Source organism: Pleurodeles waltl, chromosome 1_2 (genome assembly GCF_031143425.1).
Source record: "Pleurodeles waltl isolate 20211129_DDA chromosome 1_2, aPleWal1.hap1.20221129, whole genome shotgun sequence".
In the NCBI taxonomy this organism is placed as follows: Eukaryota; Metazoa; Chordata; class Amphibia; order Caudata; family Salamandridae; genus Pleurodeles; species Pleurodeles waltl.
This window is the reverse complement of record NC_090437.1, coordinates 986,106,235-986,131,004: the sequence shown is the minus strand read 5'-3', so window position 1 is coordinate 986,131,004 and position 24,770 is coordinate 986,106,235. Positions and strand designations below refer to the sequence as shown.

Genomic DNA, 24,770 nt, shown 5'->3' with positions numbered 1-24,770 from the left:
AATTCAACAAAAATGAACGGGGTTCCTTTCTTAAAAGCAAATTATATTTACATGCAGCATAGTTTCCTTCCAAATACCTGGCTAGGTAGAACTACAGTCCTGGACTATGAAAAAGCAGCTTCTAAACATTAGAATAATTTTGTCTAATTTCCCCTTAAAATACAATTGGTAAGGTGTTTTAGAGCCTGCTACAATGAAATCTCCAAGACAGGATGGAAAAGTATGAGATAATCATGAGAGTGCAAGCAGAGTTAGAAAAAAAGCCTATTCACGATTAGCTTTGTATTTGTCTTTCTTCATAGGTAAATATTGCAGAATATGTAAAAGGAACCTGCTTGCAGCATTTTTAGATCTGTCAAATGGATTGACAGGGATGCACGGTTTCTACTTTGGGAAAAGCTGATGAGGTGCGGGATCTCTGGGGAGTTTTTAGTGTTATATGCATATTTAATATTTCGTGTGACATCCCCTCTTGTTTTATCTCCTTAAGCTATTATATTGCTAAAGTAAAAACGCTTAAAGCTACTCTTATCACATATGCATGTAATGCAGCATTAATAGATTTGACACATATGGGGTCATTCCGACCCTGGAGGTCAAAGACCGCCAGGGCCGCGAATGGAGGAAGCACCGCCAACAGGCTGGCGGTGCTTCCCTGCCCATTCTGACCGCGGCGGTAAAGCCGCGGTCAGAAAACCGGGTCCGGCGGTTTCCCGCCGGATTTCCCCCGGCTGGGCAAATCCGCCAGGGCAGCGCTGCAAGCAGCGCTGCCCAGGGGATTCTGACCCCCTTCCCGCCAGCCTGTTTCTGGCGGTTTACACCGCCAGGAAGAGGCTGGCGGGAACGGGTGTCCTGGGGCCCCTGGGGGCCCCTGCACTGCCCATGCCAATGGCATGGGCAGTGCAGGGGCCCCCTAACAGGGCCCCAGCCTGCTTTTCACTGTCTGCCTAGCAGACAGTGAAAAGCGCGACGGGTGCAACTGCACCCGTCGCACACCTGCAACACCGCCGGCTCCATTCGGAGCCGGCTTCAATGTTGCAGGCCCCCTTCCCGCTGGGCCGGCGGGCGCTAACATTGTTTAGTGCCCGCTGGCCCAGCGGGAAGGTCGGAATGCCGCCAGCGGTCTTTTGACCGCATGGCGGCAGATTGGAGGTTCCCGCATGGCGGGCGGCAACCGCCGCCCGCCAATGTAGGAATGAGGGCCATAGTGGGCTACAAGCACAGCTAAATCTATTGTAATTACATACACAAATTATCCAGCCTACTGAATCACAGTTAAAAAAATGGAAGGAGATACTTGAAAGCAAGTATCACTTGGGGATCACAAAGTGGGTCTATAATGGAAGGCAAATTGAAAGAATATGATCATTGAAATACTTATATATGCGCAATTGGTAGGTGGCATGGACTTGTCAAGGCCCTATCCTAGGAATGTAGGTCTACTATAACATGATTCACTAGATATGATTCTCTGTATGTGGTATTCCATAGTTCCATCATGAAAAGTTTCAAAGGAAATTAACATCCTGTGGGTAAAACATACAATTAGGTTTTGTCTCTCTCACCTGTGATGACAATCAAAACAACTAATGGAGAATCTGGATTGCTGTTCCTGTCCTGTTATGTGCTGTTATGTGCTGAAGCTAATTTTTTGCTTGTTATTTTCAAAATGTTTTGTAAGAAAATTGATACATTAGCAGAAGGTGCATTTTTGGAACAATAACGTAATCATAAATGTTGAACCAACTATGAAATGAGAGCACGTTTTATTGGTTATGTCACAATGTTACAAATACAAATGACTCTTCTCAAAGAATCCTTTCCAACTTGTCACTGTTCATGTTTATTTTGCATGAGTTATGGTCATACTTTAGGAATATGTATGACGAAATACTGCCTAATGGGGTTCAAAGCTATCTTCTTCATTCATCTTTTCCAGTCACCAGTCATTGAAACTGGGACTAGTTATCTTTGCAAACACATATTTAAGTGGGATTTGTAGAAAGCTGCTGGTTGATTAAAGTCTGCTTGTATGGAAAGAAATCATGTATTGGGAAGTAAGTTGTAGGTCACCTTTTAAGGTAGTCTTTTTATTAAATAAGGAAACATTGTTTTTAAATAATTAATGAGTTCAGAGGTTATAATAATAACCTTAAATATAGTTCTCAGCATTATGTTTAATAAATACTATCAATTGTCTGGGATCCGCACTGTAGTACTTAATGAATTGTATGATCAAATGTATTGATGATATATGTGGTCAAAAGAGGTTTCATTTTATTGAGCATTTTATCAATACTGTATGAACTTTGAGACAACTATACAATAAAACTCTTTTGAATTGAAAAGCATTACAGTGAGAGAATATGTGGAAGCTTGGCATGATGTTTAAAATACAGAAAAAGTGAACAACTTGAGGGCAAGGAATGCTACCTCAATTTGATGTAATTACTAAAATAGGATGACGTTTGCTGTAGATTCACTACCTGTGCCTACTAAAGAGAAGGTCTGTCCAAACATTTATTTATTTAAAAGTTTTCAAAGTGCCAGTTACTTGATATTATGTAAGTGCTATACAATTGAAAAAGTGTTTTAAGTCACATTAAAATTGTAAAGGTTATTGCAACTTTTGTTGCAATAAATAAACAAAAGCATAAGCAAGGAGGTGCTTTCTTTGGTGTTTTACTGAACAGCTGATTCTTTAAATGTGGAAGAAATTATAGTAAATTTGCGTTCCGATTAAGGTCACTTTAAAGAGAGAGCCATAAATTGGTGGCAGCACCTGGGCATAATTGTTGCTGGTGATTGGAATATTCTAAAATGGGAGCTTTCATAGAAGAGGGTATCCTTGCTATGAAGTCCTTGTTTGGCCACAAGTGATTTTAAGAAGAACAATGAGGTAAGAGAGTACGGAGATACCGAGCCCTGTGTATGAGACTTAAAAGTTTGTACTTAGAATGCACTTAACATAAAGCCAAAGTAAAGCAGATAATGGGGATATATGATCATATTTGTTTGAAGAGAAGACTAGTCCTGTGGTGATGTAGATAGTCACTTTCAGTGGATTGTGTTATGCTAACTAGCACTGCATTGGAGGTAGAAATGTGAGCTACAGATGTGTTTGACTGATAACAGATAGGTTTACGTTTTTTAGAGCCTGTAGATGAAAAGTTGTTCTTTTGGAGGCTCTTTTTATAAAAGAAATGATGGAAAGGGAACTTTCAAGCAAAAACCATACAGCAATATCTCAGTGAAGAAAAGAACAGGTAAAAACTCTGTGGGCTTTAATTCATTAAGTAGTTCATGGGCTAAGAGCTCTATCGATTTAGGTGAGAACAATATATCATTTCTGTCTTTTTTTAGATTGAGTTGAAGATAGCTGTCAACCACACCTGCAGCTTGATGAACACTGATTGCAGAGTGATGATTTCCTGGATCCAAGAGGTTTATGGTAAACCTGAGTGCCTTCAATGTGCTAGATTGACGATGCGCCAATACGTTTGAACACATAACCCATCGGGTTAACATAAATTTTGAAGAACTTAGGTGCTAAAATTGAACATTCGCTCCCTCCCCGAAATATAAAATATGTTAGTATTTATGAACTTAAAGAAAAAAAATACATTTCCATATTTGCTTAAGTGTAGTGTCTTGTGCTTGATTGTATATATTGTAGAGCTTTGCGTACATTATTCTGTATATGTCAGCTGAATATACCAGGCGACTCAGTACAACATCATCTCCTGTTAGAGTGTTTGAGATACACCTGACCTTAGCTGTGACTTTCAGTTTTCAATACGTGTACTAACATTTTCCTCCTTGGCTTCAGTTTTCTATCAAAGCATAGCTGTCCACACCACAGATTGTTGGTGTACTCAAGAATCAAAGCTAGGGGCCCTGGAAGTAACTGAAGATGTAGGAAGGGAAAGGTGAAGGAGGGTGTGAAAGAAAGAGTACAATGTACCTAATGTGCCATTTGGTGGCCCCAGTGTGCAGAAATAGCTTCTTAAATGATTATAAGTGGTATTGATAATCCTACCTTGCACACGTGGAACCTGAAGATGTTAAAGGATTTGTGCCTCCACAGGTATCAAATATTGCTCTCTTGTAATTTGAGGACTGGTTATTAACTGCTTTCAGGTCACAGCATTGAAACACTGTGATTGGACTCTAGTGCCTGGTGATAGTGAACTTCTCCTCTCTCAGATCTCCAAAGATCCAAGGATGTTAGGGAATTTGGGTGGCACTCTGTACAAACTTAGGTCTGACAGGGAAATGCTGGATATGCTGACATGTGGCTCTTATAGAGCTTTTGTCAGTGTGGTGCTATAGTATCAGATTGAGAGCAGAGAGCACATCTTCAGGTTATGAGTAGAATGAATGCTGAGGCTGAAGGATAAAATAGATTGATTTTTGATACTGGAAGATGAAGGAAGTTACCAAAGGTGGCAAGGTAACAGGTACCTGTTTCTCAAATAATGTTGCGCAAAAGGGCATCAAGTATGTAAATCAACAGAAGTGTCACACCCCACAGAACATACATTGAGTCCATAATCAAATAGCACATCATAAACTTAAAACACCATCATGTGGACAACACAGCCTCAAACAACACCTACTTGGATTGTGATGCATCTATAGAAAACATCATATTTCATCTCAGCAATGTGCAATTGATCCATAGTCAGGAAAAAACAGAAAAGTCCTTCAGCATACCCAACCATGCACATAAAACAACACTAATATCTTCCAAGATCTCAATCATTGTATTTTCACACTGTCTCGTGCAAAGAATCATAAATCATAACACAGAACAAACTATTAACCACTAACATAAACAACAACATACACAATCCTCCAAATATAGTGATGGAGTTATCAGATAGGGATTGTGTTGTGATCCTATAACAACAGTGGTTGATGCTGGACAACTGTAACATAGACCTGTTAGCCTTAGGGTAGTCTCCCCCCATTTATTTTGCATTCACCCTCCTATTTGCTGGAATCACTTTTGTCTGTCCTAGGACACCTCTGCTTACCAGTGCTAAAGTGCTTGTCTTCGCTCCCTAAAACCTCTTAAAATTGGCCCACACCTAATTGGCATATTTAATTTACTTGTAAGTCCTGAGTAAAGCAGTATACCCTTTACCAAGGGCCTGCAAATTACATGCTACTAGTGGGTCTGCAGCACCATTTAAGTAGCCCCTTGAAACCTATCCCAGGTCTGCCATTGCAGCCCAATTTCAATTTTAAACTGCCAATTCAACTTGGCAAAATAAACCCCATACCAAGCCAGAAACTCCAATTCTATTGCGGGTAAGTCAGCCCTAAGGTATTCCCTAGGTAGCCTGCAGGGCAAGTTGCAATGTAATTAAAAGGCTAGGCACACATTTAGGTTTTACATGTCCTAGCAATTAAAAACTCCTAAATTAGTAAAAAACTCTTAAATTCGTTTTTCAGTACTGTGAGGTCTACCTGTCCCATAAGACATCATTGGGTTGCCTTATTATGTTTCATAAGTGCAAATCTTTGATTGGCAACAGGTAAACATTTCATGTTTGGCGTCTGAGAAATTGTAATTCAAAACATTCTTCAATGGTACAGTGGAATCTTAAGTTACAATTTTGAAAATGCCACTTTTAGAAAGTTGGCATTTTCCTGCCCTAACTAGTTGGTGCCTGTAGCCTGTTCCTTTGTCACATGAATGGGTGCAGTTGGCAGTTGGACTTTATTTATTCCTTCCAGACAGACACACATTAGGGGGATTCGGTGTGCCTGGATGGACCATCACTGGCAGGGTGGGAGGCAGAGCTGGACACACGACCACTTAGAAATCAATAGGTTTTTCCCCGCCTTCACACAAAGGACTTGCACCACTGCACTATTCATGCAGCCAGCTTGGAGCCAGGGCAGCGGAGGCAGGAAACGTCCAGTACTTCAAAGTGAATTCTCTAGAAACTACTCCTACTTCAAAGAAGGAATTAGGTATAAAAACAGGACCCTCGGACCCATTCTTTAGTTCACTTCCTGTACCTGCGGAGGGACTGCCTGTTGCTCAGGCCTGCTGTGCACTTCAGAAGACTGCTTTGCTGCACTTGGAAGAACTGTTCTACTGCTTTATACCTGCCTTGAACCCTCAAAGGCCTGCCCTGCTGCTTGAGTCATGTTCCACTGCTGAACCCAGTACTACCAGAGTGGCTCCAAGGGCCAGATGGCTGACCTCTTGATCAGAGCCTCTGGGACAGAAAAGGCTCCAACCATCTTGAACCTGCACTTGAACCCAGCCTGAGTGTGTCAAAGTACTCAAATGTAATAAGTCAAACTTTTCAAATGTATTTATAAAGTGCATAGGTAATTAAAACCATTGCACATGCCCAGATTTAAAAAACAAATCACCCACTTACTATGGTTAAAATGTGATAGTAAAACAAGAACTATTTTACAATTATTTCATTAAAAAACTACACTAAATACACCACACTAAATAATGCACATCTTGCAATCTGAATGTGTCAGTACTAAAGTGGCAGTGTGAAACCATAGTAAAGTTTTCTGTGTAAGGTGCCCCCAATTATCTCTTAATTTATAAACAGGTTTCTAGCTTAAATGTAACTAAAACTGGTACGATAATACATATTTTACAGTCTGATTATATGGATTCCAGTGTGGATGGTATAATTAAAACTTGACATGATTATATATTTTTTATGCTCTGCTTGTCTGGTGTCAGTAGAATCTGTTTAGTTACCATGATATTCATGTCTCATAATATTCTATCTGGCCCTCCAGTGCTTTTACCTTTACAATTAATGTTACTGTATTATTGCAAAACCACACATTTATTTCAGTGTGCTCAGGGTTAAGTGCTATGATAAGGGCTTGTCTACATGTTCGTATCTTGAGATGACTGTAGATGCCTCGTAGAGTCTCTCTTCGTTCTAGAAGCCTTGCCAGGCAAATGCAGACAATACCCAATATGAATCATAAACTCTTAGCCCAAGCCACACAGCCTACAGGTTATCGTACCTGCCTTTTTTTTACCCAGTATGGCATCATATCCAGTGTCTGGTGATTGCCTAGTCAGAGTTGCATAAACTGATTTTATGTAATGCGCATACCCATGATCAAAATAAGGCTGAGGCTTGAGAATCCTGTAAGTTTTTACGACCTGCCACGTATACGTCCTGTTGGACCTGGACCTTGTTGTGGGTTCATCCCCTGACTTTTTGCCTCCTTCCTCCTATTATTTCTGACTTCTTGCTGTTGGCTCTAGGACTCTGAGCACTTTATCACTGCTGACCAGTGCTTAAGTGCAGTTACTCTCCCTTCTAAAGTTGGTATGATTGGCTTATACCTAATTGGCATATTTAGTTTACCTGTAAGCCCCTTGTACAGTGTTATCTCTATACCCATGGCCTGTAAATGAAATGCTACTATTGGGCCTGCAGCGCTGCTTGCGCCACCCACTGAAGTAGCCTTTCAAATTTGTCTCAGGACTGCTAGCGCAGGGCCTGAGTGCACAGTGTGCTACTACAGGGACCTGGCATCTAAAATTACTTGCCAGGCCCAGAACTCCCCTTTTACTACATGTAAGTCACCCGTAAGGTAGGCCCTAGCTAGCCCTATTGGCAGGGTGCTATGTAGGTAGAAGGCAGGACATGTGCCTAGTAGCATGGTCTGTCCTGGTAGTGACAAACAGCCTATTTGGTTTCTCACTGCTGTGAGTGCTGCCTTCTCATAGGATTGCATTGGAAATGCCCTGCCTTATGTATAGGGGCTATTGTCTGATCTATGAAAGTTAGCGTAGGCGTGTTTGGTATGGTTGTAATGGTAGTGAGAAATGCTGCTTACTGGTGTAAGTGGATTTTTATTACTATTACAGAAATGCCACATCTAGAAAGCATTTCTCTGTGCTTATGACTCTGGTGTTATGCAGCTTGACTCCAATCCATGCCTGGGCAGAGTGACAGTTGGGTTTTGTGCATACTTTTCAGACAGCCTGCACACAGGGAGGGTGGAGGTGTCACAGAGGAGCATCTACATTTTGAATGGCTTTCCTGGGCAGAGACGGGAGAAGTGGGGCAAACATGAATCTGTAAAGACTGTGCCCTGGCCTCACACAAAAGGGTTGGTTACCCCCAACCGATGTTTGGAGCCTGTGCTGGAGGAGAGATGGGGTACTCCCAGAACCAGTTGTAACTGGTTGGAACCTCCTCTCCCCTTCTTTGTTACCACGCTGCAAAACTGAGTATAAGTACAGGGGATTTTTCCCCACAATGGGGAGACACTCTGAACTTAACTTACCTTTAACTGTGATCCAGCTGCTATGTCCCCAAGGGGTGGGGTGCTGTGGCCCCTGACCACTGCAACAGCCTGAAGCGCTTGAGGAGTGCTTCTCTTTTCCTGATATAGTACATTGAGAGTGCTCTGTGGCCTTAAATCAATTCATGCTTGGAAGCGCCTGCCGATGCTAAAAATCACCGCTGCAGCCTGGGCGGGCTGTTCTCCTGAAGCATGAGTGACTCACGCTGTTCGGTGGCCCCGGGGCACGAAGATTGGACGTCAGGAGCAAGTGCGCTCCTAGCGGTGCCCCTGGTGGCGAAGCGCCCTCTGAGGAGTGCCCCTGGGGCACCAGAGGGCCCTCACTTCAGCCCGATCACCACTGTGGCCCGGGAGGGTTGGTCGAAGCTTGTGCACCACATTGGGTGCAGGAGCCATTACAGGAGCTGGGCGGAGGCCTCATCGGAGGCCCCCTGCTCCACTGGGCCCCATTTCTGCTGTTTACATTGTGGGCAGGGAGGAAGCCTCATCGGAGGCTCCTCGCACTGCTTGGCCCCTAATTTGGTTACAGTGCTCACCTCGGGAAGGCCGGTCGTGGACCCGGGGGGCCGGTAGGGATTGTAGGCACTTGTTTAGGTGCAGGGCCCAGGAGGGGCCCCTACATAAAGAGAGGGAGTGTGTGCAGCCCCCTCCCCTCAGCGACGGGGGCCTTCCTAGTTTTACTTCGTGGCACTGGAGGTGCCTTGCCTTCCCCAAAAACAGGTACTCTTTTCTGGAAACACGGTTCTTGATGTTCCTCTTATGGGCTTGCTGGGACAGTTATGCTAACCTGTTCTTGGTATGATGTGACATAACTATGCTGATGCACCTTTTATGGGCATGACATATGCTGATATGTTTTTATGACTTGCCATATTTTCTAATGTTTCTGGTAAGGGCATTTATGATGTTTTTATGACAAAGGAATTTCTTTAGTAATGTCTTCCTGACTACTGCTTATGTTGCAGAATAATAGGTAACCTGTGCGTTATGTGTGATTACTGCTGATTTCTGCAGAGTAACAGTATTGTGCAACGTTCTGACAACTGCTTGGGTAGCAGGGTAGTACTGATATGTTGTGTTTGGTCTAGTAATGTTGTGTACAATACAGTTTATTTTTATCTAACTTGGTGTTGTGTTTCCTTTGTGGTTGGGATAGAGCATCACGTGTGGTGTGTGTGTTGTGCAAAGACTTTACACATTGCCGTTGGGATAAGCCTGACTACTCGTGCCAAGCTACCAAGGGGGTGAGCAGGGGTTATCTTAGATGTGTACTCCCTTTCCCTGACTAGAGTGGTTGGGTTCTGCTTGGCTTGGGTGCTTACCCTAGCTAACCAGAAACCCCATTTCTAACACATTCTCTTTGCAAAGGTGGTGTTATCCTCTTGTAGTGAAAGCATTGTCATCATATTGTTAAAACGTGAATGAACCCTAAGCCCTTAAGTTGTGCCCCTCCAATCATGGACCCTTGGTGGTGGTGTTGAAGATGCCCAGATAGCCAAAATAAAAAAATTGGGGTCTAGAGAATTCTTGGCTGAAAACTGCTCTGAGAACCAAGAGGAGACCGGGACCAAACTGGGTGGCTATCCACCCATGGTGCATCGCAGGTCACCCTGACTGTGCGGCAGCAACAAATCCTGTTCAGTAGTCCTTCACCAATGGGATACCAGGCCTCATGGAACTCTCATTGGCTACAGCAGCTTGATCCCTCTGGAGATTTTCTAATTCCAAAAAAGAGACTAAGAACAAATGTGAAAATTTTCATTGCAACTTTGTCCAGCGGCGCCCTTGACAAAGTATCTAAGGTCCATCTCCATTCCGGTCAGTCCCCCAACTCTATCTCGGACAACTTCTTCCCGAATCCTGTCAACTCACTTTCATATCTGCTATAAGCAATAATATTAAGGATGTCGTCCGCCCTATCATTTGTAGAACTGAGGGAGTGTCACGCCATTCCAATGATGACCCAGATATAACACCTCATGAGACACCATGGGGCTGATTACGAGTGTGGCGGTCACAAGACTGCCAGTCTTGCAGTAGCGATTGGACCACCACGGCTGTGTCGGTCCAACGACTACAATACAAGGTTGGCGGGCTGACCCACCTACCTTCCACGGACTCCACCAGGATCCAAGATCCTGACTTACTGACGGCTGTGCTGGTTGTAATCAGCCAGGGCGGTGCTGAACTCAGTGCCGCCTTGCTGACTACAACCTTGTTCTCCACCAGCCTTTACAACGTTGTTCTCCGCCAGGGGGCCACATGGGGGCGCCTACACTGCCCATGCCTGTGGCATGGGGAGTGCAGGGGTCCCCTGGCCAGCACCTTTGAAATGCAAATTGTCTGCTGTGCAGACAGTGCACATTTCAAGGGTGCTGGTGCACCCTGTGTGCAGTAGCATTGCCGCCAGCTCAATTATGAGCCTTTCTCACTGGGCTGACCCTTCTGCCGATCAGCCCAGTAGGAAAGTTGTAATGGGGCAGGAAGGGAGACTGCCTGCACCGCGGTGGTCTCCACGTTGTGAGTTTGATTGCAAGTTGCTCTACTATATGCTCTCCAAAGGTAGCACATAGAAGTAGATTTAAGGGTGTTTGGCTTTCAGATCACATCTTAACCATGTTAGAAATATAAATTGTATTCTTGTTGTTTAGAATGTGTCTTCTTGCTGTGTTGATATCTTATGTGAAAAAAGATTTGCCCTGTTGTTATAAAGTCCTTCAGTTAAAAGTATCTGTTCTTCTTAGCGCTATGTGTGTGATACTGTGAGGAGCGATATAGATTTACTGTTACCACAGGGCCCGATCACTTTCCAGGGATTGTTACTAACCTAAAAGAAATGACTTCACTTCAACTATGTATTGAGTGGGGCTCTGCAAACTGCAATAACCTGTCTTTCACATTCAGCGCTGGTGCATTGAACTAAGCTCACCCTTGTCACCCCTGGGTGGGAAAGAAAACCCATCAACGTAAGACCCCAAAGACAGCGCCTCCTTCTAAGTCACCACTTGCTGTGTGTCCTGCTGAACTTCACCTTATCAGACAAATGTTTGCTGAAGTATCTTTTTTCTACTCAGTCTCGTATGACTAGATGTCTGCAGTTAGCACTTTGATGTTTACCTCAAGCTTTAAAAATTCTAAATTCTGGTTCTACTGATTGGAATTTTGTAGTTTTTGTGTCAAATAATGTATTAAAATGTACTCTATTTTTCTAAATTGCTGGGGTATTTTTCCTGTGTTCTGTTTTCACTTTATTACTGTTTGTGCGCTGTGTAAATTCTTTACACATTGCTTCCCTGTTAAGCCTGTCTGCTTTTGTGCCTAGCTACAGTAGGGTTAAGCACAGGTTAATTTAGAGACTTTTGTGGTTCACCCTGACAGGGATTGTGGCTGCTGCCTGAGCAGGGTTAACACCTAACTCAGCCAACAACCCAATTTCACACAGTTGTCAACAATTGTAATCTGCTGTGTGTGGAAGACGTCCCTAGCTGCCGTGGAGTATGCTGAATGGGTCTGTGTTAGAAATCATGTACAAGATCTTTTTTTATTAACATCTAGGTCTCCCACTAGTGTACTGCTGTTGGTACGGCCCTTGATTTAATTTGTGTGTTTACGCTGAATACTTTAACAAGTATATGACAGTTCCTGAAACTGTATGGTAATTAGTGGCTAACTGATATTAGTGTTATCTGTGGTGCATGCTGTGATGGTAGTTATGTGCTGAGGCCAAGGTGGGCAGCCATGAGTCTATGCTTGGAAAGTCTGGTGGCCAATTCCTTTCATGTACATCTGAGCAATATGCAGCTTTCCTCCGAGGATTAACGAGCAGATGTGGCACTTATGTCTGATTGTATGGTGTGTGGGGCTAATAAGCGCTCACTCACTAATGGGTATCTCCATTGCGCATCTCCTCAGTAGTTGGTTCACAAGTAGAATGAATGTTTCAAAAAGTACTTAATTTGCGCTGGTAGTTGCAGTTGGTTGACACTGGCACTCATTTTTGGTACAAGGCTTATTTTTCAACTTGAACTCAGAGCAAGAGAGAGAAAGGAGGAGAAAAAAAATTTGGAAACTGGAGAATGGATGAAAAGAAAGCTGCATACGTGAAAAAAGAGGCAGGGAGTGGAGAGAGGTGGAAAAAGAGGTATGGGCTAGAATGACGATTAGGCCACCTTGGGAACCATTTTTTGTTTTTACAAATCAAGTCCTGAAATGTTCAAGGCATCTCCTGCCACTAATGAAGGGGTGGTAGGACGCCTGCTAACAAGAGGGAGTTTAAAGACTGCTGGGTTTTCAATCCTCGCTGTGGTATGGAGAAAGCTACTAGAAAAGAAAGGCGAGCTAGCTCCAGTGGGATAATATACGATCGCTTGTAAAAGGCAAGCAACCAGCGTAGCTCCCTGTGTCATTGTGTTTTAGGTGCAGGAGTTCATTTAGGGTAAAGTTCAAGGTGATTTATTCCCGTTCAGGCTAGTACAGAATAATACGCTAGCCGGTTGGTGACCAGAAGACGTGTTGTTGTTTCTGTTGTCTGCAGTATGTTAAAATAATTCACTAAGAAGTTGAAAGTGACATGTTTCCTCCAAAGCAACCTATTAGTCTGATACACTTGTTATGAACTATTTCGAAAATAAGGTTTTTCAATGCACATTTATGGTTGTGTTTTCAGTGGAGAAGATGCATAGTGTTAAAAATAACGTTGCTGATGGTTCAATGTCTCGCCGTGGGAATGTGAGTCTTGAAGAAAACAGACTTTTTTTGAAAAAAAATCTTTATCATGATGCTTGCTAAAGACAATAACATGGTAGGATAAAAGTGATGTATCGTGGACTCTGCAGAACCCATGTAGCCAGTGACATAGTAAACGTTGGGGGCAGTGGTAGTGGTACCCAGGTTGGAGGTTCAGTACTTGCATTTGCTGTTATTCTCTAGAGCAGACACATGAGTCTGGATCTGGGACGCTGTACTATTTTCCCACTTAATATACCTGCTCTCCAAGGAAAGTTTCTGTTGAAATTAAATACACTGATTTTTAATTAATTTCCCTTTTACGTCTTCCCAAATGTTTGCTTGTATGGGTGGAGGAATTCTATATAAATGTGGCTTGCGGCTGGTCCTTACAGGCTTTGGTATTTGGATGAGATAGAGTTGTGACTATAGATAAGATAGACTCTTTTGGTTCCAAACACTTACTGAGCAGCAAGGTGTTGTAAATAACACAACTATGAAAAAAATTGACAAGTTGTATTGCTTTTACTAACACTAGCAAGGCCGGTGAATAGCCCAAAACAACAGTCTTTTTTCAGCTGCCATTATAAGAACTCATAAACTGAATATCCCACTAATACACAAATGGTTCCTATTGTTGTCCAAATGAAGCCCCAATCGTTTGACTTCCCCTGTCATCCCCTCACCCAATAACACATGATGGAAATTCTGGGGATCATCATTGAACAGGAGTTTAGGCATCAAGGTCTGGTTCTTACATTTAGCAATGATGCATTCTTCTGAATATTCTGGTTATGCGCTATCCAGCATTAAATTATTGTGTCAAGATTATGGGCCTGATTATGAGCTCGGTGGACGGTGTTGACAGGGAGGTTGCCGCCATACAAACTACTTCACCACCCGGCCCATTAAGAGTTTCCCGCTAGGTCAGAAGGCGGAAACCTGAGTTTCCGCCCGCTGGCCTAGCGGGTAACAGCCTATAGCATTGTCTCTGGCTCATAATCGAGCCGGTGGCAATGCTGTAGGATACAGAGCACACCAGAACTCTCGCAATGTTTACTGTCTGCTTTGCGAGGGTGCTGGCCAGGGGTGCCCCTGCACTGCCCATGCTCGGTGCATGGGCAGTGGCTCCCTCTGGGGTCCCTTGCACCTGTTCTCCACCAGCCTTTTCATGAGAGGGCTGGTGGAGAATGAGGTTGTAATCCCCAGGACAGTGCTGCTTGCAGCTCTACCATGCCGGATTAGGACCGCCACCTACCGCCAGGCCGCCAGGATCAGGGAGCTGGTGGTTCTGCCGCGGCCGACAGCCAGGGTTAAAATATGGTGCTCGGACCGCTGCATTGGTGGTGATCCAACCACCATCCATGTGTCTGGCGGTCTAGTGACCGCCAGACTCGTAATGTGGGCCTATGTAGAGTTAAATCCCTGCTGAACTCAAGCTCGGCATAAGCTACATTTTTTCTCTGTTCTGTGTGTGTACTCGGCTGTCATAGATAGTAAAGACTGTGCACTGTGTACACCATAATGATGCATAAGGTACTGATTAATTTTGTTCTCCATTGATTATTGTTACGTCTGACATTAGCCATGAGCTTTTGATTTTACTAAATTATGCATTTAATAGCCTAACGGGCTTTCAGTCAGTCTTCTTCTTCCATTGATCTGTTATTGTGTAATTCTCATTTCCCATCCATCCTCTGGAGCATTCAGCAAGGGGTAGAGGGTCCGTCAAGCCCAGTCATTGGCTAATTTCACTGTGAGTGATGTAATTCTGCTCTTTCACAAGAAGCGCATCTACCGGTAAGGTATGTCCCTTCTGTGCCACAGAGGTATAGCAATGTGTGCTTTTTGGGACACAAAGTTATTTTTGCTTTTATTCATTGTATATTTTCAGCTAGATGAGGGCCCGGAGGTTTCCTACCAATTAAGGTTTGCAAAAACCTTGACATATCAAAACAAGCATTGGTAAAGCCAAAATGTTGGTTGCCAACGCAAAGACCCATGGGCTTCGCCAACACGGTAATTAATAGATTTGTTATCTTAATTTGCTTGAGTTGTAACTGATAGAAATAACATGGTGTTTGACATTGAAAGCAAAATGGTAATTATATTGAAAGCCTGCCTGGTTCTCTTTTGGATTAAAACAATAATTAAAGTGCTGTCTTCCGACATGGGATAAAAGGAATCCTACAACCAACAGGCATACAATACAACAAAATGGTCTACACTTCTGATCTGTCCATCTAAAGACAAATATAATCACAACAGCAATAAAGAAACACTCCAGAAATGGAGTATAAAGGGGGACAGTGGGCCGCATCACTGTGTAGAAAAAAGGCAACCAACATACTGTCAAGACGATAACTATTATCAATCATTAACAGCTCTCCTGCCAACTAGGCCTCCCAAAATGCTTGTCTCCCTTGTTTGTTGCAGCTTCCCATTTTGGGCTGTAGAGTTGTTTGAAGCTGCAGGTGTGTTGCTTCCGGTGCCCAAGGACTGTGCATGTGAATGGCTTATATATCTGGTAATAGCCAATTTTTGCTTCTAGGCTCCTGAGATTACATGGATCCCTGATCCTTATTGCTAGTCTCTTTTTGTGAACACCAGTGGTGTCAGTGCAGGTACTGCCACAAAATCCCAATCCCTGGGAAACAATAAAGTGTGCCAACAAATACTGAAACACGGGTAAAGATGGGTTCTGGAAGCAAATCTGGAATGCAACATTTACAAACCCACAGGTGTAATCAGGCATAACAGTAGGCCAATGGATTGTTCATCATTTAACCTACTGTCATGAATGTATTTCTCTTCTCATCACTTTGTCACCAAATGTACAGTGCCGCCAATTGTGGACAGCGATGCTAAGAAGATTGTGCTTCTAACATGTCCACATCCAACCTCATTGAGAGACTAAAGCTGGCCTTTCTAATGTGTCCTTCAAATTTTTTTATACTCATGCTCTCAGACGAATAAATGAAAATCTCAACAGGGAGAGCCAGACTTTTCACTATGTCAACTGACCACTCTGTTAAAGCGGCAGAGGAGGTATCCTAACCTCTGAAGGGCCTCATCACCCCTGTAGACAGCTGCATCAAATGCTTCCTGAGCTGGAGACTGTGGGAGAAGCTCTGCCTATAGGAAGCATTAGGACAGCAAACCAGAGGCCTTCTATTTAGGGCCGCAGAATTTACACATAACCAAATCTAGCTCAATCCCAAGGAAGCCCAATTCCTAGGATCAGACTTGTTCAGACTGATGGAAACTTTCTTGTTGCTAGGAAGGGCGTGCATTTGGCAAGGTTTGTGTCTGATAAATCAACAAGGTAAAAGGATGACACCCAGGAAGCCAATGGTCAATCTGACTTCCCAGGAAGTTAACATTTTCAAAGAAAGTCCAGGATATGGCACAGCTCATGGGCAAGCAAACACGGCAAAAACTGCCAGGAAATGTTGGCTTTCCAAGTACACCAGGAGAAACCAGAAAGCAGACTCCATTTCTTTCTTGTTCGCTAGTGTAACAGGGTTCATGCCTTTTAACTAGCTCTTTGCCCAAGCCCACCAAACAATAAATGTATTCCAGGAAGTCAATTAACAATCCTGCTTCCATGTGGGCAGGTGATGAATGACCCTGAACTACCCTGTCTTTCATATGAGGGTGATGACAAGCAGGATCACATGGACTGTTAGGGCTGAACTAACTGGTCTATCAGCCTGCGCAAATAAAATTGCTTGAATATTCGGGCATCCAGCATCTTCGTACACTCTCAGGCAGACTTCATTTTGCTGGTTGACTGGATTGCTTATCCCATCCAGGGACGCCTATTTGTGGTATGATGAAGCCAAACTTTAAAGGCTGACTTCAATTATCCCTTCTTTAAGCAAAGTCAATGGTCAAAGCCCAGCAAGAGCTCTGACAACTGAACTGGGAGTAGCTGATGACGTCCCAACCAGGAAGCATGTGGGCTATATAAAACCACAACTCCTTCATAGACATCTGCATTCAAGCTGCCTTTCTTGCTGTAGTCTTTATTAAAGATCTAGCTAAAAGTGGTGGAGAAAACAGAAATTACCAGTGGTTTGAGGTGGAAGATGAAATCTTCCCCTATTCTTGTGTGAGGACATCTCCTACCTCAAGCACATTCCTTGTAACGAAAACAGCTTTCTTTTGAAAAGTATTGTGGGGCAGTATGGAAGTGCTACTTATCTGAAATACCGCCATAGTCCTCCACTGGTCAATACAGTGAGCAGGAATTCATAGCCTGCCCCTGCCTCCCATTCAGTATCCCTACACATCCTCGTTCCACTAGGGTCCATGTAGGTGCTAGGCTCTGTCGATGTCAGAGTTTTGGTTCATTTCATAAATAGGCTCTACCTCTATGTTTGATGCATTCTAGAATATAATTCAAATAAATATCCGGTGTAAATATTTCCCATTCCATCAATCTTTAATGGATTTCTTTTTATGAGAAAAGTTAAGCTGATCCTTCAGAGAACCTGCAAGATCACTTAAGAGACTAACTAAATTGTGCTTTCTGGTGGGCCATTGCATGGGGGTCTCAATTGCTTCCCCTTGTTAGTTGATAAAGGCAAAGTATACACTTCTCTCTGGGGGCTTATGACCAGCTTGCCAATGGAGAGAATATGTGTGTTTACATCCTTACAGCAAAGGTAGAGAGAAATGTCCATAACATGAGTATCCGGTGCCCTTTTGAACTGCACTCTTCCCAACATGGATAATGCTAAGGGAAAAACGGACTCGATGTACTGTATGAAATACTAGCCATGTACCTGCAACTGTGGTGGAACACCTCAAGAACATCCTGTTATTTGAGTTACTTTATTTCTTTATTGTGCTTACTCGTGTGTTTGCCATGGTACCTCAATATTTTTGCAGGGAGGCCAAGGAATGGTAGGTCTGGTGGCTCATTGAACTAATGCCTCCACTCCAGGAATCTATATTTGATCTCATGGTTACATGCTTGAATCCCATTGAATCCATTCAGCCTTTCATACTTCTGAGGTCAATGAAATGAGTATTATTGAGTTGCATAACAAAAAATATCTATTGTGTAAAGGAAAGGAGACCTAAGTGTGAATGTCCATTTTTCAAACACACATTTTATGTTATGTATTTTTCTTATTTTATCTATTCTACGTTGCCTACCCTTACACCTATAAACGAAGCAAGCGACTCTTTGGATGAATAGAGTATGTTGTTGCACACCTCTGGGACCTTTTCACAAAGTAGATAAAGTAGCACTCCAGTAGTACTCTTTACATGCCCTGACATGCTTTTCTAAATTAGCCCCAAAACATCTAAAATCGGAATAATACAGGAAACTTGAGAGCATACCGGTACACTTTTATTACAACTAGAAAGGACTGTGTCCTCTTTGCACCTTAAGAATAGGGAGTTGCGCGTTTTAGACTAAATTCACAACGACATTTACGTAGAAGTGTACTCCTGCTGTACTACATCCTGCAGTCGTCATTGCTTTTGGGAATAGGATTTATTTTCAGAGACATTCAGCACTATTGATTATAAACTGTTACTGTTGTTAAAAAGGAGCTTCACACATTTATGAAAATACTTTCACCGGACACACAAGCTTATAAATAAAGTCACTCAGAAACATAAAGGTACAGCACGTGCTCTGACATGCAGCGGTAGACAAAGACACATAAAAGTCGAATGCGCCCATAAGCACAAGCACACGAAGGCATGTAGAAACACTCATGCCAACATACATACACAAGCACGCAGCAAACACACATCCACGCTCACTCATATGCATAGGTACTGAGTGCAAATTCATGAATTTTCATTTAAAAAACTCACAGAGTAGTTTACCTGTCTTGAAAACGGCAGCTTATGACGGCATTTCACTTACCTCTCTCCATGTGGTCACGCAACCCTCTTCTCCTAAATGCTCCCACAACCCTGTACGTCAGTGCGCACCATTTCCAGGGTGGACAAACTCCTCCACGTCGAACATCTCGACATATCCACAAGTTTCAGCCAGTAACGGTTTTCCTCAGGTTGGACAGACAGTAAGTAACTTGGGCCCATTAATGTTTTGTTTGCCGCAATATTCCATCCAGAGGGAGTGCTTCCTCCGGGCAGCTCACGGCAGATTTTCCTGACCCAGCAGCGGATTTAGCACGGGATTTGCAGACGGATGAAAATGACACAGACAGAAAAGTCATTATACTGCACCTGATCAGAAGCCTATTACATGGAATGAATATGCATGAAGTCGGGCAATGCTATTGGAAGGTGCGCATTCTGATCGCAATTAGGCAAATAGTAATTCCTTCGGAGGTCACTATGCAGGTATCATTGATGTGTTATCACAGGAAGAGATCGCTTTGTTACACTAGAAAAACACTAGGAGGCATGTAAAAAACTTTACTGTGTAGAGTGCACTTCGCACACAGTTTGCAGTAGAACAGGGAAATTTGAGCACCTACACAGATACATCTGAGTGTGTATAGAAGCGTAGAGAATTATAAATTAAAGGCTGAGGGACTGGTTACAAATTTTGTCGGAAGATTGTTTGCACAAGGGTCTGTATTCCGAGTTGTGAGGAACAGTCAGAAGTTATGGTGTGAATGCACACACTGGGGCCATTTGACTTATAAGGAATCGGACAGGTATCAATTATTTCCATTAGAGGAGAAACTGGGTGAGTGGAGGACAAGCAGATGAAAAATCACCAATCAGAATCTAGACCACTAACCTCTACAAGGTGAGAATTAACTTCTGGCTTGTGTTACACACGTTTGGGGTATCACAGGTAGCAACAACACAGAAGCCATCTCACCATGTGTTACTTACATGGAAACATGCTGCATTGTTGCATATGGACCTTTCATCCATGTATTGTTGTTTGGTGCTTTGGTTCCTTGTTGCTGTGTATTTCCTCCTGTAAGCCTCCAGAATTTAATTGGGAATAAAGTCCAGGACTGATTCCAGCACACTGCTGAGGAAAGTGTGTGACCATTGGAAGAACTAGGATACCAACGGCACAAAGGATCTCCTGGAGTAACATATATAGTGGTCCCACTACACCATCCACTTACAGTGCTGCAAGTAGGTACTAAGAACTGCAGAGACAAGAAAGCCCAAAGTCCAGTAGGATGCTTCTACTGTACCTCTAACATTTGATGCCTCTCGGCAGTATAGCAGCCTGGAGGAACAACACTAAAAGAAACCTGCCTCATACACTGTATAACCCTTGAGGCCAGATCAACAGCTCATCTCTCAAGATGTCACAAGGAAAATTATTTTTTTGATAGAGAGTAGCTTCAATCCTCTTGCCATTAGGGTTATTTCTATTTGGTTTCTTACCAAAAAAACGTATTGTGGGTAGGATTATGTAATGCACTTTAGCAATTGCATAATTTTGGAAGTTAGAGACACTGACCAGTTCTTTCCTTCGTATGGCTCCCTTTTTGGGATCCCTCGATTAGGGTTTTTATATAAAAAAGTGATTGCTCACATTTCTGTGTGGGTAACGGATTTTTATTATTTTCTTTTATTCTATAATTTCTTTGTCACATGTTTTTGACACACGTATTAACTGGGGTTCGGACATAACAATGTAAGGTTGGATTGCATTGCAGTTTGAATGAACTACTCAGCTGGATGTATTATATTGACTTTGACTACTCAGCTGGATGTATTATATTGACTTTATAACAATATGTTGATATTTGGTGTTACATGTGGAAGAGGTGTTTTAAAATATGATCATGGTGATAATAAGCAGGTGATAGATTTTTACAGCCACCTTATTTGAATGCGTATATAGCACAGTGATGAATATGGTGTTTTCACAGGCAGGAGAGCTTTCGTTCTGACCATGCCGCTTATTTCACAGAAATTAAACCTCAATAGGAAGAACTTACAAATATAAATGTAGCAGGGGCCCCATTTGAAGCTTCACTTCTAGAAAGGACAAATTATCCTTACTCATAGGTTTGGCGAAGGCAAAGCAAGTGTGCTTACTCAGCGTTTCCATATTTAAACTATATCTGAAACCCTTCGTGGAGGAGAAAGCATCTTCCATCTATTGGAGTGCAATCAGACACTTACACACTCCCTCTCACATCCACATAGACCCTCTCACACCCCCCTCACACGAAGCCACTATCACACCACACACAACTATTCTCACACTCTGAGAGACAGGCTCTGGGGCTCTCGCTGCGCATGGCCAAAGACTTTTGGCCATGCATGGCAGTGGTTGGATTAATGTATAGTAATGAAAATTACTTTATGTTAAAGAAAACATAGAAATTCACTGAAAAAAACAAACGTTACAAAGACGTTATAGTTAGGTTCTGAATTTACTCGCACAAAATCATAGAAACTCATACCCTCACCATGCATTGCTAATTGCCCCAGATATTACAGAACTCATGACAGCTTTTATAACATCAATAAAAATATCAATGAAACATTCGAAGTCAAATTATTGAAGAAACAACTGTGCATGGCAGGGGCGCGAGTTATAGTTACCTTAGGCTGCAAGTTATTGTTACTTCAATCAATCAGATATTTTAGAGCGCACTACTCACCCATAGGTTCTCAAGGCACTGAGGGGTGTGTCCTCAGAGATCAGTTGAAGAGCTGGGTCTTGAGGTCCTTCCTGAACTGAGGTAGAGATGGTGACTGTCTGAGGTGAAGAGGTAAGGTGTTCCAACCTTTTGCTGCCAGGTAGGTGAAAGATCTTCCTCCAGCTGAGGACTTCTTTATGCGAGGTACGTTGATGAGCGACTGCTGGGACGAGCAGAGAGGTCTGGAGGGGGAGTACGAGGTGATGCAGTGGTTGAGGTAGCTGGGTCTGATGTTGCGGAGGGCTCTGTAGGTGTGTACGAAGAGTTTGAAGTTGATGCTCTTCTCGACGGTGAGCCAGTGCAGGTCTTTCAGGTGTTCTGTGATGTGTTCTTGGATTTTTAAGATGAGTCTGGCGGCGGCGTTCTGAATTTGTTGTAGCTTGCTCAGGTTCTTCTTGGAGGTTCCGACATAGAGGGTGTTGCCGTAGTCAAGTCTGCTCGTGATTAGGGCGTGTGTCACGGTTTTTCGGCAGTAGGTTGGTATCCATCAGAAAATATTCTGTAGGCATCGGAGGGTGTGGAAGCAGGTGAGCATTTAGTTGAGGATGACGCTGAAGTTTTGTGCGTGGTCTGTGGGGGTGGGGGGCCTGCCGAGTGTTGAGGGACACCTGAAGTTGTCCCAGACTGAGGAGGAAGGTCTCAGGATGAGGACCTCGGTCTTGTCGGAGTTCAGCTTAAGGCAGCTATTCCTCATCCAGATCCCTACTTGAAATAACTCTAACTGTAACTGCTGAATTTCTATGGTTAGTAAATTCAGAACCTAACTGTAACGTCCCTGTAACATTAGGTTTTGTAAAGTGAATTTCTAAGGTTTTTTAAATTCTATTCCTAACTAAAATGTACCTGTAACATTTTTTCAGTTAATATATATATATATATATATATATGTATATATATATATATATATATATATATATATATAAAATAAAAAATGAAAGAAAACATGAATCAGTTTGCATAATTACTATTTATTAAAATAATTATCAATTAAGAAATATTTATTATTCAATTATTAATTAACTTCCCGCCTTATACCCATGCAACCCTAGCAGCTTGCACTAAAATTGTAACCTAAAAGATACGTATTCTATTATTTACATATTTAAAAACAATTATTTAATTATTTAACAATTAATCGTTATTTCATTATTACTTAATTAACTACCCAGCCTAAACCTCTACAAACCTATCAGGCCTCCACTAAAATATAATTAAAATAATCAAATATTCCAGATTTTAAATAGTTAAAGTTCAAATAAATAATTAATTCACAAATAATAATAATGTATTTATTAATTATCTCACTTCTCACCCTATACAACTACAAATCTAGCTTCCTGCAACTATAATTTTAGTAGAATAATTCAGTATTTCATATTTTACGTAATTATTATGGCATTCATAATCAATTATTACTTAACTTCTCATCCTGGACCCCAACAAATCTAGCAGCCCACAACTAAAATATAAGTAAAATAAATAATAATTCAAAAAATGTAATGGGCATGCGATTTTTAGATATGACGTGCACTGGGTCACTTTCTAATCCTAATCACCGTGGACACAATGTTGAGAGATAATAATGTGGGTTAATTATTAGGTTGAGGAAGAACAATTACCTTCTATAATAGGGTGTATTTATATATTTAGGACATGTTTTATTATATTTAAGATCTAGTATTTAATTGTGCACAGTGGATTTTTATGTGATTAGGTGTTTTATTAATGTTTAAAAAGACTATGGCCTAAATAAACATGTTTTTTTGCTGTTAAATTCATTCTAAGGATATGTAGTACACACCACGAAAACATCTGCTGTGCAGTAATTGGTTTTATTAGATGTTCTTGAAATACAAGAAAATATATTGATTTCTTATTTATCAATATTACAAAAATTACATATTAAATATCAATGACATAATTAAATGAAATGTATTAAATAATTGATATTTTCATGCCCTGTCCACCCATAAACCCAACAACCCGCTACAACACTATAAATTATTATAAAAATAAGTAAAAAATTCCAAATCACTAAAAAATACAATATATGTTAAAACGATAACCTTTATATAAACAATAGTAACACATAAAATTAATATATCAAGTAAAATACATTCTAATAATCAAAAGCTATATTTTGACAACTATATTATTGAAAAAAATATTAAAAACATCAACATTATTATAAAAATATTACTTACCCAAAATCTAATATACTTGACAGCGACATTTGTGCATCACAATATTTGTGTACCACGATATTTCTTATTCGATTGTTCTAATTTCCATATTTCATTGTGTCTCTTATCCCTGTTGTTGCTTGTTATGCTTTTTAACCTGCTCACCTTTATTCATCCCACCTTTCCTCTTTCTTATTGGAACTTTCTGTTAGAATGGTGGAGAGGAGCTCATGTTAGAAAGTTGGTGTGAGGGAAAACAAGAAGGTGAAGGATTCAAGAGCGTGTAAAGTTAGCTGGAGATCCTCTGTTTATTTGCATTAAATTCTACTTACTAATGCCTTTGTTATCTCCTCTTTTCAATATTATGGCGTCAAGGATAAGATATGCAATGCAGGGGCAGCGGGGTGTCTCCACCCCTGGCAGTGATCTTACTTTTGAGCCTTTGAGGTATTGCCAAGTTGCCCTCACTGTTTTCCTCTTGTTTGTCTTCAACTCATAGTGGTGTATGGTGGCATGGTCTTGTCACAGTGAAGATGGTTCAGCTGTCTATCTGAGTTCCACAACGTTTGCTGCTTCAGGATTGTGTCAAACTGTGTGGCGGGAATTCTCTTTTTGGAAGTGTTCTTGGATGGCATTGGCGTAACCTGTCATGTCCTTGTCACCCGTAAGATGTGTTCCCCTGCCTGTTAATCTTGTGCACGCAGACTTCTGCAGCAGTGCCATCCATGATGTCTTTGTGTTTGTCCAAGAATAGCAGATGCGGCTGAAAATGGGTGGAGTCTTCCTGTTCCGGCATGTTGTGCGGTGTAACCGTATTGGGCCACTAACCCCGCCTCTTGCAGTGTCATCAATCTGAAGGACGGAGATCCCCTGCCTCTGCTGCCAGCTGAGGGACTCACCCATGTTGTGAGACTTC

The 24,770-nt window shown here is 42.0% G+C and overlaps 1 protein-coding gene across 1 annotated transcript in view; it reads right to left on the bottom strand.

Moving 5' to 3' along the window:
• CNGA1 (cyclic nucleotide gated channel subunit alpha 1) overlaps window positions 1–19,210 on the bottom strand; it is a 264,651-nt gene extending 245,441 nt beyond the window's left edge. The window contains exon 1 of the mRNA XM_069201631.1: window positions 18,941–19,210. Coding sequence (XP_069057732.1) covers window positions 18,941–18,950 — 10 coding nt within the window. The 5' untranslated portion in view covers window positions 18,951–19,210. The remainder of the gene's footprint in view (window positions 1–18,940) is intronic.
• Window positions 19,211–24,770: the final 5,560 nt, after the last annotated feature.